The sequence below is a fragment of the Talpa europaea genome, assembly GCF_964194135.1.
Source record: "Talpa europaea genome assembly, chromosome: 9".
In the NCBI taxonomy this organism is placed as follows: domain Eukaryota; kingdom Metazoa; phylum Chordata; class Mammalia; order Eulipotyphla; family Talpidae; genus Talpa; species Talpa europaea.
The window spans coordinates 4558452-4572371 of record NC_140076.1 but is presented as its reverse complement, the minus strand read 5'-3'; the positions used below and the strand labels follow the sequence as shown (position 1 = coordinate 4572371).

The window sequence follows — 13920 nt, the reverse complement described above, 5'->3', positions numbered from 1 at the left end:
GCATCAGGTCTTAGCTTCAAGATCACCTCCTTTACCCAGACCCCTGCCACCCCCCCCCCCCGCCAGGTTTGCCCCTCCTCCACTCTCAGAGCTGCCTGGACTTGGCACCCGTTCACACAACCTGCTTTGTCCTTTTTCCTCGGTACACTTGAGGCAGGAATGAAATTTCATTCACCGTGTCCAAGGCGCACCTCAATGGCTTCCAGCATTTCTTAAAATAAAGGTCTTACTAAATGTAGAAAGAAAACACCGGCGTCCCAGAAGGTTTATTGAGCAGTTTCCCACAGTCTGAGTGGCTTCTGGCAGGTTGTTGGCACCTGCTCGTTCTGAAATATAAGTGGCCATGAGGCTCAGCCACATGGACTCTTGCTGGACACAGATCAGGCTCTCTGGAAGGTCTGTCTGCACACCTGGCCTTCGCAGAACATTTCCTAGGGACAAGGAGGGAGGAGATGAGCAGGCAGGTGGTGTGTTGTGATTGTTACCCCCAACTCTTGGACATGCGATGTGTGGCGTCTTCAACGCTTCTTCTCCAGCTCTCTGACACCCACGGTGTGTCCAGTAATTCAATTCCACTAGTGACTGGAATTGGTGCAGACCCTCTGTGTCACGAGACACTGGCCCACCTCCACTGCCACTCGCGAGCTCCCAGGACATCAGGGGCCACCATAGTGCTGGCTGACCAGCTGGGATTCAGCCATTCGCTGGAATGGCTTGCAGAGCACAGGAACGCCCTTTCTCACATATCCAGGTTTAAAGCTACAACTCAGGGCCTCCCTGGTGGCGCAATGTGTTGGGACGCAACCTATGACGCTATCCACAGCCACTGCAGCACGAGTTCAAGCCCCAGCCAGGGAGCTGGCCCACATGGCACAGCAGACCTCTCCTGTCTCCCTGCTGCTCCCCTCAGCAGTGTATTTCAGCCGATCTGCCTGTTCCACTCCCCACTCTGTCTCTGGGGGATTCTCTCACCCCCCCCACACCTCTGGCCTGTACCCCAGCTCTTGTATGCATAAATAAATCTTTAAAAAAAATAAAGCTACAACTCAGGAACAGACAAATGGAGGAGACACAATGGAACGTCAATCTGTTCACCAGGCAGGCAGGAGCTCTCTGAACCCCATCATGTGGGGACTTGGGTGGTCTCATTTTACAGACCTGATGGATTACATCACTGGCCGCGATCATACCTTGATCTTCCTGGGGACCAGTCTCCATGCTGAATCTATCTAGGGACGCCCCGCCACCAGTCATCTCATAAGCAGACAGAAAACAGTTATGACTGGAGATCCCAAGGGCTTCAGGAACCAGGGACAAAGACCAAATCTGTCATTCTTACTGTATCACAGCAGGTAAGGATTATCCCTTGAGTGTCCTTAGAGAAGGGTCCTTCTGTGCCCTGCTTGGACAGAGTGCCCGGAAGCTCCAAGGCTGGACACACGCCTCCTTACAGCAACTCATCAAAACCTTCTAACAGCTGGGGATGTTCCATGGCAGGTGCCTATTACATTTTGTGACAGCAAGTTCCTTACTAGCGTCATAAGTTGCGTCCCAATCCATTGTTTTCATGGTCAGCAGGGTGTGAGATGTGTTCATTTATGACCAGAATACCTCCAATGCCTCTATAATCAGGCTACCCAGACCCTCAAGGACCACCCAGAGTCCACCTTAACCTAAGTACTTAGTGTCATTTCCATGAATCTCACTGCGGTTTTACACCTACAAAGAGGGGAAAAATAGGCATAGAGTTGCCATCACACATGCTTGTCTTGGTTTGAATTTCCACACTGCAGCTTTGGGGAATTTCTAAGTCTTAATCTCTTCATCTGTAAATGGGAAATATAGTGGCCCTTTCACAGGATGGTCCTGAGGACTAAGTGAGATAATTCACTCAAAGGATTTAGCATAGTAATTGGATACAAAATCAGCACTCACTGAAAAATTAAGCCATTATATATGGCAGGAAGGAAATCTCCTTTATAAAGCTATTATGAAGCCTCAGAAGCCTTTATGCCTTCTAAATTATATTTAGAAATCATTGATTAGATTGCGCTAGAATTTGTACATTCAAGCAGTGCAGGCGGCATAAGAAATTGATACTCTTTTGGAGGTGAATAAGGCAGCACAGTGGCAGGAGGCAATGATGTGTGGATACGAGCCTCTGAAATTCTGTGTATTCTTCCTAAGGGACTATATACATGGATGCAAAAGGCTCTGTGTATGCGAATTTAATCAACAGCAGAAACATTACTGTTTCTGTAAAAACACTGAAACCACCCCCTGACACATTCAAGAAAATGTTTTACTAAATGAGGGCTCATCAACCAGATGAAATATAATGCAGTCTGCTACCTTATTGTATTATTTGATGACTACATGATGAATCCAACAGGAAAATTATTGAAAAAGCCAGACTAGGTGTTTATGTAAATGAAAAGGCAGGGTCTTCTGACAGAGATGGGAAGGTGACCTGCCAAAATGAAAACAGCTGGGATGGGTTGGGATTCTCAATGATCTCCTGTTTCATTCTTTATTCTATCATCTCATCAAAAAGAAGAGTAGGGCTTCCCTGGTGGTGCAAACGGTTAAGATGCAGCACTATGAAGCAGTCCGCAGCCACTGCAGCATGAGTTCGAGCCCCGGCCAGGGAGCTACCCACATGGCATTATAGACCTCTCCTGACTCACCCGCTGCTCCCCTCAGCAGTGGATTTCAGTCAGTCTGCCTGTCGTGTTCCCCACTCTGTCTCTGGTGACTCCTCTCAACACCCCTCCCCTCACACACTTCTGCCCTGTACCCCAGATCTAGTATGCATAAATAAATAAAACTTAAAAAAAAAAAAGAGCAAAATGCCGCAAGTACCAGATGGAGCTCATTCCCTTCAATCCAGTGGGCCCAGCCTCTGTTCTTCTTCTCGCCTATCTGGACACAGGTGAGTCGGTCATCTTCCCAGGTAACCAAGCTCTACATGAGGGGAGAAAGAGGTTTGCTCTGGCAGGATCCTCAGGTCTTACTAAGGAGACTGTCAGTTGAAATGAAGAACCTAAAAATGAAGAACCTCTCTTTTGCTTTTATTTTTACCTTGCATTTTCTGTTATCCAGGCCTTTGTTATCTTCCTCAAATTCTTCTCCCACTTTAAATTTAACAAGGTAGTTCCTCAAGCTGCTGTATGTGTGGATGACGAAAGAATCCCCATTTTGCTCAATCACTTTCTGTGGCTTCAGCAACTTGGCTATCTTGCGAGTAGCAAAGTCAATACCTTCAAAATATTTTTTTAATTTTTAAATTTATATATATATTTCATCACTGTTCATTTTTAAAAAGATTTATTTATTTATACATAAAAGAGCTGGGGTACAGATCAGAGATGCGTGGGGTAGGAGGATCCACCAGAGACAGAGTGGGGAACAGAACAGGCAGACTGACCAAAATCCACTGCTGAGGGGAGCAGTGGGCAAGACAGGAGAGGTCTGCTGTGCCATATGGGTTTCTCACTGGCCAGCCAGCCAGGGATTGAACTCATGCTACAGAGGCTGCGGATTGCTTCATAGTGCGGTGCTTAACCCCTTGCGCCACCAGGGAGGCCCCATCATTGTTCATTTTTGTACAATGCATGCTTGTATGCTTTGTCCTTTCAGGTGTAGTCCCCATAAAATTCCCACCACCAATTTAACCATGCACCATCACCTTTCAAAATAATTTTTTTTAAGATTTTATTTATTTATTTACGCATACAAGAGCTGGGGTGTAGGCCAGAGGTGTAGGGTGAGAGGATTCACCAGAGACAGAGTGGAGAGCAGAACAAGTGGATCTAATGAAATACACTGCGGAGGGGAGCAGTGGGCAAGACAGGAGAGGTCTGCAGTGGCTGCAAAGAGCTTCATAGTGCTGAGATATAACCCCTTGCACCATCAGGGAGGCCCTCAAAATAATTTTTAAGAAAGAAAAGAGATGACATCTTAACATCCACATGAGATGCCAAGACTAATGGCATTGGAGCCCGGCATGGCAGAAGCAATTCTGAGAATCCCCCCGAGGCTACAAGGAAGCCAAGGGGATGGGATTAGCCCCCAAGCCAGCCTCAACCACAGCCACTCCCCATTTTCTGTGTCATGGATTGACACTTCAAACTAAGACAGCATTTGGAGAGTTTCTCAACAATGAGGGAGACTTAAAAACTGCTGCAATCACCCTAATTTCCAACATGTCATATGGCTAGAAGCAAGGATTGTTATTTAAAATAGTGTCCAGAGCCTCCCTGGTGGCACAAGGGGTTAAGTCTTAGCACTATGAAGCTTTCCGCAGCCACTGCAGCATGAGTTTGATCCCTGGCCAGTGGAGCAATTTAATATGACAAATCTAAGAACTCAAAGAGGAAATTGCAATATAATGTGAGCTGCAGCAGACCTCTCCTGTCTTGCCCACTGCTCCCCTCAGCAGTGTATTTCGTCAGTCTGCCTGTTCTGCTCCCCACTCTGTCTCTGGGGAATCCTCTCACCCTCCCTTGCATCTGGCCTGTACCCCGGTTCTTGTATAAATAAATAAATCTTTAAAAACAAAATTAAAAAAGCTCAGAGAGACATTATCAGAGTCATCTTGGATTGCTGCAGGTCAGTTCTAGTCCAAAAGGAGTAGTTGTCCCCCAAAAGAGATGCTGGTGGGGCTTCATTATGAGATGCATTGCTGAGCCTTCTCTGATCACTTATTTGAGTCTTGTCATGCTAACAGGCACTCACCCCACTTCTACTTTAAAAAAAAAAAAGAGGCCATTGCTCATTTTGCCCCTAGATTTTAAAGATCTGAGGTGTGTAACACATCATTATAAAATTAAATGTATTTTCCTTATATGTATACAAATTTAAAATAAATTGTATATCTAAGTGATCCAGTAATATCCAGGATTGTTAACTTAATTCTTAAGAGAAAATGTAATATTTCTCATACTATGTAATTATCTAATATTATCATTTTATGTATCATGTAAATAGTCATTCTAGTGTTAAAAATCTAATACAAAAACTTTGTACTTAAACTAGCTTTAAGGTTTCAACAGAGTTGCTGGGTTTTCTGAAAATTGTTTTGAATTAAACTGACCTCCCAGATACTGGTCTGAAAACTATCCTTGTGTAAAAGAAAAGCCAACAATCCCTCCTAAACCCTGAATAATTCTAAAACTACTTGGCTGATGTATCATCAATATTATAATTTGAAAAACAATCCCTCGGGTAGTCCCTCTGTAGACAATTTAACCCCACAGATCTCAAAATTGCCTTTTTAACTTAGATGTCCCATTTTATGTGCTTATAACATCTCTATTTTGTCATCATGTCCTCACTCCTTAACAAACTAAGTGGTTGTTTAAACTGCTTAGATGTAATGTCTCTGTTATCTACTTTGATCGAAGGACGGCATTTTCTCCCTAATTTAAAAGGAACTATAAGGATGTTTTAAAAATGAAATATGTCAATCATTTCCTTCATTGGCATGATGTTTTCTATCATTTACTTTTTCCTCTTTCAATTTAGATATGTAGTAAATGCCTAGCGTGTGCAGAGCCCATGGGCCGGAAAGGTGCCAACCTCCCCACGGGAATAAGAAGACCCAGGCATCGTGGGCACCTTCCCTGTGGCACCTACCATATAGCGAGAACCTAATGGTCAATGGATTAAAGCTGGTGAAGGTTCCAGAGCAGCTGGAAAGCAAGATATGCTTTCTCAGAGCCAGGAGCCACCTCACCTTTCTCTAGACAAAACAAATGAATTTGAGCACCTTTTACTGGGGTGGGTGGGCATGGATGGGAAGTGGGAGAGAAAGCAAAGCCACACATGTGCAGTTCCTGCCCTTGAGGGGCTTACAACCAAAGAGGAAGGTGAAAAGAGGCTAATCTAAGTGCCATCTAAGAAGGGACTCTGCTCCCACCCTAGGAGGGATGCTGAAATGACTTGCCTAGTGAATTAAAAAGTAAGCAATGCAGGTCCTCCCTGGTGGCACAAGGGGCTAAGTCTCAGCACTATGAAGCCACTGCAGCATGAGTTCAAGAGTTGATCCCCGGCCAGGGAGCTACCCACATGGTGTGGCAGACCTCTCCTGTCTCGCCCGCTGCTCCCCTCAGCAGTGTATTTCAGTAGATCTTCCTGTTCTGCTCCCCACTCTGTCTCTGGGGAATCCTCTCACCCTCCACACCTCTGGCCTGTACCCCAGTTCTTGTATACATAAATAAATCTTTTTTTAAACAAGTAAGTAATACAAATAAATAGCTCCTGTTAGCTTCCAGGATTGAACATCGTGGCAGACAATTGATAAACATCTATTGAAATCATGGGGGCAAGTATCAAATAAGGGGTGATAGTAGAACATACAGAGAAGCAAACCCTAGTGGGGAAGGGGAAGGGTTCCACTAAGGCACTTGAAAAGCACTGGTCAGCGCACACAGAGGTGTCCTGTGATGCCAGGTCAGCCGCCCACACAACAGATATCGCACACAATTTCCCCACAGCTGAAGTGTTGCCGGGACCCCATGCCCTGCTCTTCTCTTGGAGGCTTGGCCTGAAAGCCCTGAGAGTGGCAGAAAAGGATGCCCAGCAAGGCAGGATGCGAAGCCAACACCTGACATTCAACACTCCGTCCACCACGCCAGTAGCCAGACAGGACCCAAAGAAAACAGGGGAGACTTCTGGTCATATGGCATCACTCATTTGGGGGATGGGAAGGTCAGTAAAATAACAGGCCTTACCACTTGGGAAGAATAAGTTTCTACACCTGACTATGAATTGGAAAGAGAGGGAACAAAATTAAAATTGCAGGTGACAGGATGTGCCATGCCAAAATGTGCCACTCTGGCAAATGGATTATTTTGAGCTGAAAATAATTAGGAAGAAGCAGATAGAAGAAAAGCTCTACCCACTATTTGCCTAAGAGCAGGACACACATTTGTAAAGCTGTCCCCCCTACTGTGCCCTCTCCACCAGGAAGGACAAGTTCATCACGGCAGAGGATGCTGCTCTCACCAGCCTGGACATGGCACCAGGAGAGGCTGCATAATAAACTTTACAGGGCCTCCCCTCGTAGCGCAGCTGTTGAGCGCTGGGCTGCGAAGCTGCCCACAGCCTCTGCAGTGCCGGTTCGATCCCCGGCCGCCAGCGAGGGTCCCACATGGCGCACAGACCTCTCCTGCTGCGCCCGCTGCTCCCCTCAGCAGTGTACTTCGGTCCTTCTGCCTGTTCTGTTCCCCGCTCTGGCTCTGGTGAATTCTCTCACCCTCCCGTGCTTCTGACTGTACCCAGTGCTTGTATAAATAAATAAATCTATAAAAAAAAAATAAACAAACTTTACAAACAGGCCTAAGCTCCCATTAGGTCCTCCACGGATTTACCTTCCCACAATTTGCCACTCTTAGCAGCTCAAAGTCCTTTTCCTTTGTTGAGTCCCTTCCCTACAAAAACATCATTCTCTGCGGGGGTGCTGCGTGGGCAGAGCTCTCACCACCCCTTTGAGTTACTCATGGTGAGTGCCCTGTGTGCTCAAAAGGCAGGTGCTAATAGATGTGCTTGTCTCAGAGTCTGAGAGGGGAGGCCCTGTAAAGTTTATTATTCAGCCTCTCCTGGTGCCATCTCCAGGCTGGTGAGAGCAGCATCTGTTGTAAGTCTGTTGTAAGTCCAACCTGCAGGGCTGCAGCCCAGGAACGCAAGAGGAGCAAAGGGAAGAGATTGTTTTCCTGCCTCCGAGATTCTGCATGGTCTGCTCAGACGGAGCTGGAGCAGCTCCAGGCTTCCCCACCGGTGCTCCAGGGCAGAAGGGGCGAGGAGAACCCAGCACCCGCTCAGGGGTCGTGCAAACACTGAGTCACAGACCAGAACATTCCAGGGTGGCTAAGAGGACACGTTTTACATCATATCTATGTTAACACAATATAAAGAAACTAGCTCCCTGTAGGGTGAGGTAAAAAGTATCCGGCCTTTCTGCCCTCCCGCCCTCAGGATGGATGATGATCCTTGCAGCCCCGAACGCACGCCTGACGGCGGCACCTGGAGCGGGGTGTGGGCAGGTGTAGGTGGGATTCACCTGGGCGGAGACTGGGCTTAGAAGGGCGGCGTCACGGGGACGCCAGCAGGAGCAGAACCACGAGAGAAGCAGAGAACAGGAGAGGAGGCCGCAGAGCCCAGACAGAGTGAAGACTTGCTGGGGGCTGGGAGGCCTCTGGGCCCCCCGGCGCCCCCGCCTGCCGCGTGCCTGGTAAATCCCAGTAAAAGTCTGCGAAAGCCACCGAGGGCTCCAGGACTCGCTCCTCCTACCCGCCCGCTGGAATCAGAGACCCTGCGCTGTCTCTTCCCGCCGCTACACCCCCCCCCCGGGCCCCCCGCCCCCCCCCCGCAATTCACAGGTGGAGAAACTGAGGCCCAGCGTCAGACAAGGAGCCGGAGCAGCCCGGGCGCGGCCTCCCGCCTGCTCGCGGCTCCCGGCGCGTGGGTGGGGAGCAGCTCTTGGCAGCAGCGGGGCGCGATCCCGCGGGTCTGGAGAAGGGGACCCCGTGCGGGCAAAGGAGGCGCCTGGCCGGGAGGGGCGCCCGCCCGCCGCGCGGGGAAACCCGAGACCCTCCCGGCCCGCGCGCCGGCCCCGCGGACCCCGCGCCGGAGGGGGGAGCCGAACCCCGCGCGGGACAGGCGAGGCCGGAGCCCCCGCCCCAGCGCCGACGCGCCGGGCTCGGGGCTGGCGTCACGCTCAGGGGTCGGCGAGGGGCGCGGCCTCCCAGAAGCCCGGGCCCGCGCCCCGCGCCCCGCGCCCCGCGCCCCGCGCCCCCGCAGGGGAGAGGGTCAGGCGCGAAGCCCGCGGACGCAGGCCGGGCTCGGGGCCTCCCGCCAGCCTCCTGCGGCCCCGCCGCCCGCCCGGCCCCCGCGGGGACCCGCCCCCCTTCGCGGCCAGACGGCGCCCCGCGACCACAGCGCCGGCGGGGCCTCCCGGGAGAGCCGCAGCCCCGCTCGAAGGCGGCCGCGGGCGAGGGTCGCCGGCAAGGGCGCTCCCGCCCGCGCCCGCACCCGGGGGGGCCTCCGCCCCGCGCCCCACCCTCGGGGGCTCCCGGCCGCACAGGAGTCGTGGCCGCGGGGCGGGCAGAGACCGAGCCGTGGGTGGGCAGAAGGGGGCACGGAGGTTGGGGTACCAGAGGGGCCAGGGGACGGAAGGCGGGGCGGGGTGGGGGAGCAGCGAGGGGCGCCGGGGCAGGGGCAGAAAGGAGGAGCCGGGAGGGACAGGGAGGGAGGACAGGGCTGGGCAGGAGGATGAGGGGCCGGAGGACGGACAGAACCAGGGGGTGCAGAGTGGGGACTGGCCGACAGATGGGCCGGGGAAGGGGAGACAGGGAGAGGGCCAGGCCAGGCACAGCCCCCTTCCCGGGAACCCCAAGCCCCGGGGGGCCAGCCCCGGGCCCTCCACCCTACCCAGGGCCAGCATGTAGCCCTCGAAGTTGTCGCTGCTGCGCAGGCTCCAGGTGCCGCTGAGGTCCGCGGGCATGGCTGGCGCGGGCGCCCCTGGCGCGGGGCACGGACTCTGGGTTTATGTGGCTGGGAAGGCAGGAAGGGGCGGGGACTGCTGGGGAGGCGCTGGCATGGGGGTGCTGCGTGGACACCCTGGGTGCTGAAACCCTCCCCACCCCTGGGGTCCTTCCCCACCTGCTCTTGGTTTTACAGCCCCCACCCCCAGCACCCTCCCTCGCTGGTCTCTGGTCTCTCCTTGGCTTCTTCCCCCACTTTAAACCCGGACCTGTCTCGCGTTTCGTGCTTCTCCACCTACAAAGAATCTCCTCCAAACTCATGGCTTTAATTACTGGGTCAGCAGAAAATATCCAGTAAACCAACTCTAGCGGTCTCGATGCTCAGGCGTCTGCTCTCCTGACAAGCAGGGCTGGGGGGAGTGTTCCTGGTGATGGTCGGGCAATGCCACCACCTGGAAGTGGCATCTCTGTGGTTCTCAGCCTTTTCCTCCCGCCTGTCGCCCCAGCATGGTGCTGGGTTCTAAGGGGGAGCATCCCCAGAGGTCCAGGACGATGCCGTACCAACTTTTATGACTGAGCTTCGGAAGTCAGATTCCCCCAGACTCACAGGTCTACCCAGGTGGAAAGAGGAAGGTGAGCCTCACCTCCCAATGCCACGTTCTAACACGTGACACGAGCATGTGGGTTGGGGGTTCTTGGAATAGCTGTTTTGGGAAACAGAATTCGTCACAGTTACCTGAATGCCTTTTCTGATCCTCACCCAAAGCTACAACTTCTAACCAAGACTTTATGGGTGATAAAGGAGCTATTTTCGTTCTCCATATGTTGCTTTGTCTTTTCAGGTGGTTTAACACTTGACCAGGGGCCTTCCTGGTGGTGCAGGAGTTAAAGACAGCACGATCAAGCTATTGCCAGCCGCTGCAGCATGAGTTCAATACCCGTCTGGCCAGGGAGCAACCCACAAAACACTTGCCCGCTGCCATGTATTTCAGTAGATCCACCTGTTCTGCTCCCCACTCTGTCTCTGGTGAATCCTCTCACCTCCCACACCTCTGGCTTACACCCCAGTTCTTGTATGTATGCATAAATAAATAAATCTTTAAAAAACAAAAAAAACACTGGACCAGAGAAATACTTGGATCTCTTTAAAAATCTGAAAAACCTTTTCAGAACAGCCTTCTGGTGCCCACTCTGTACCACATCTCTTTCTTCCTTCATGTTGACGATAATCCATAATTCTATTGTTTTGTTTTATCAGTGATCTTTTTCATTAAAATTCAAGGCCAGGGACCTCCCCGGTGGCACAGCAGGTCAAGCATAGCACTATGAAGCTGTCCACAGTCTCTGCAGCGCAGGTTCTATCCTGGCCGGCTGGGGAGATACCCACATGGCATGGCGGAACTCTCCTGTCTCACCCGCTGCTCCCCTCAGCAGTGTATTTTGTCAGTCTGCCTGTTCTGCTCCCTGCTCTGTCTCTGGTGAATCCACTCACCCTCCCACGCCTCTGGCCTGTACCCCAGCTCTTGTATAAATAAATCTTTAAAAAAAAATTTCAAAAAAATTCAAGGCCAGAGACCAAGTTCATCTCATTCACCTCCCCGTATCCCCTGAGTCTAGCACTGGTGAGTGCTCCATAGACATTTGTTGAATGCCCAACCATGACCTTTTTCAAAGGTGAAAGGCCATTTTTATTGAGAAGCCACAGCAGCCTCACCCAAAATGAGTAGGACATTGATTCCTTGGGTGGAATATGGCAGGTTGTTCTCAAATCCTGGGATGAGCCTTCCCTTGCCATTTAAAGGCCACAGAACTCTGAACTCTGGCCAGAAGTCTGGAGCAGGAAACCTGTTTAAATTCCAGGTGACTAGGGGAACAGGACACAGAGAAATCACACTTCCCAGCCTTAAACCTCATTGTTCTAATTGTCGGCCTGAACACGAGCGTCACAGAAATAGCTAATAATCACTTGAGCATCGGCGCTGGCTGATGTGGCTGCTGGCCAGCTTGAGCAAGGGCCATCGACAATGAAAAGGGTTGACTTTTAGTCAAACAGGATAGAGGCTGGACATGCTCATGTGATAAGGAAATAACGTTCACCACAATTCTAAGATCTTTCTTCTAGACAAGGACTAAAAGTTATTTCTAAAAAAAAAAAAAAGTTAGTTGGCCAAATGTGAGCCCTCTCTTTCCTTCCATTTGACACTGGCAAAGGAAACATACAACGGCGACCCAGCGGAGGCTCTAGGCCTGCATACGAGCATGTACTAAGAGCTGGATTCGTTCAAGGACAAGCCAATCACGGAAGTCCCACTACTTTGCCAGTGATTGGTTTTAGGGAAGTGAAGCAGTTAATGAATCTGTATCAGCTTTTGGTGAGAAGATGGTGGTGACCAATGACCTATCTCAAGTCTGATAGGCCAGCGGGCTGGAAGCCTCTTTGATTTTAACAAAGTGGAGCCAGTCTTTCTCCACATGTGGACATGACCGAGGAGACTTGTTACCAGTGACCAGCTTCTCACTCAAGGGGCAGCAGGTTTAGGCCACTGAGACCACAGAGCAGAGGGTTGGAGAGAATCTGGGTCCCGGGGGACACACTGGATTCACTCTGTCCATGGGCCCTGAATCCTCCTGTCTGTTCTCTCAGTATAAATGTCCTTATCATTTACACCACTTGGGGTTGCTTCTTGCTGCTGGCAGTGAAAAACATCTGGACAAAGATGATAAATGAAATTCAGGTACTTGTGTCCTTCAGCAACTTGCCTTTTCTGACCTGTTAGAAGGCACAAGCCAAGTCAATCAGGGTTCTGTTCGGAGCGTGCACAGCCCGCTGAGTGTACTTACCAAGACCACTGCTTTACACACACCGTTCTCTCGACAAGCATGGTGTCGCTAGAACTTCGGGTCTTCTGCTCTGGTGACACTGATACTTTTAGCAGCACTATTTAAAAGCCTATCCATCAAGAGAAACTTTGGACCCAAGAATCTGCCTTGAAGAAGGTAAGTCAACACAGCACATGAGCTGGCACGAAGAGCACCAGCCTCCTCTGCCTCCCCGTGTGCAGCATTACAGAGAGAAAGAGGCCAGTGAGCCATCAAACCCCGGGTCCTCAGCCTCACTTATTTTTTTTTTAATAGAGGCATGTTATTTATTTATTTATTTGTTTGTTTGTTTGTTTATACAAGCACTGGGTACAGTCAGAAGCACGGGAGGGTGAGAGAATTCACCAGAGCCAGAGCGGGGAGCAGAGCAGGCAGAAGGACCGAAGTACACTGCTGAGGGGAGCAGCGGGCGGCAGGAGAGGTCTGCGCGCCATGTGGGACCCTCCTCCGGTGGCCGGGGAGCAGCCGGGGATCGAACCGGCGCCGCAGAGGCCGCAGGCAGCTTCGCAACCCAGCGCTCAACCGCTGCACCACCCGGGAACCCATCCTCACTTATTTTAATGAAGCTGTATTTTTGAGGCGCTGAGGCAGACTAAATAGGGCCAAGTGATTTTTTTTAAAGATTTATTTTATTTATTTATGCATACAAGAGCTGGGGTGTAGGCCAGAGGTGTGTGGGGGTGAGAGGATTCGCCAGAGACAGAGTGGGGAGCAGAACAGGCGGATCTCCTGAAACACACTGCTGAGGGGAGCAGTGGGCAAGACAGGAGAGGTCGCTGTGAGTGTGGGTCAGTTCCCTGGCTGTGGATTGCTTCATAGTGCTGACGCTTAACCATTGCACCACCAAGGCAGCCCAGGCCAAGTTATTTTTAAAAGACACTTCCTTAACTGTCCTTCCCTTCTCAGACTCTCCTGCTTTAGTACAATTGATACAGCAGGTAAGTTAGACTCAAGCATGGCTCGTGCTGAAGTACTAATGGGTGAGACCACACAGTGGGGTGAGCTTCAAGCCACCAGCCGAGCAGAAACAGTGATGGGTATAGATGAATCGAGATTGGCAAGTTCCAGCTGAAGTTGGGCTCATTATACTATGACCTAATTTTGTCTATGCTAAGTTCCCTAATGTCTTAAAATGTAACTGGGGGCCTGTTACTCACCGGTGGGGAAAACTTATCGGGCAGCTTGACCTTCTATAGCCACGTATACTTGGTCAGACATGGAGCTGAATTCTCTGCTTCAACTGAGGTGGCAATTTTATCAGAAAGAGGGTGATCTCCCCTGAGAATGGTCAAGACAGAGCAGGGAACTCCCCAGGCTGTGCCAGGCACCGCCATCACCACAGAGAACCTTATTTGGAGCCTCAGTGAGGCCTTCCGCACTGTCCCCACTGCCCGCCCCACCTCAGAGAGGACCCCCATGTGGTATTCCTGTTCTCCACCAACCCTCCCATCTAAGTTGCTGGAGAAAGAAAGAGAAGAAAGAGAAGAAAGAGAGAAAGAAAAACAAAAACAACCCCCACACCTGAATGTCAGATGAACAAGTCACTTGTAGGGTA

At 50.9% G+C, this 13920-nt stretch overlaps 1 protein-coding gene across 1 annotated transcript; it reads right to left on the bottom strand.

Annotated features, from left to right (window-relative positions):
- Positions 1 to 282: 282 nt before the first annotated feature.
- Positions 283 to 9505, bottom strand: RBP7 (retinol binding protein 7; the record flags this gene model as incomplete). The annotated part of the gene is made up of 4 exons (XM_084242865.1): positions 283 to 431; positions 2863 to 2964; positions 3082 to 3260; positions 9433 to 9505. The coding sequence occupies 4 exons, from the start codon at positions 9503 to 9505 to the stop codon at positions 381 to 383; spliced, it is 405 nt and encodes a 134-aa protein (XP_084098991.1). The 3' UTR covers positions 283 to 380.
- Between the last annotated feature and the right edge of the window lie 4415 nt (positions 9506 to 13920).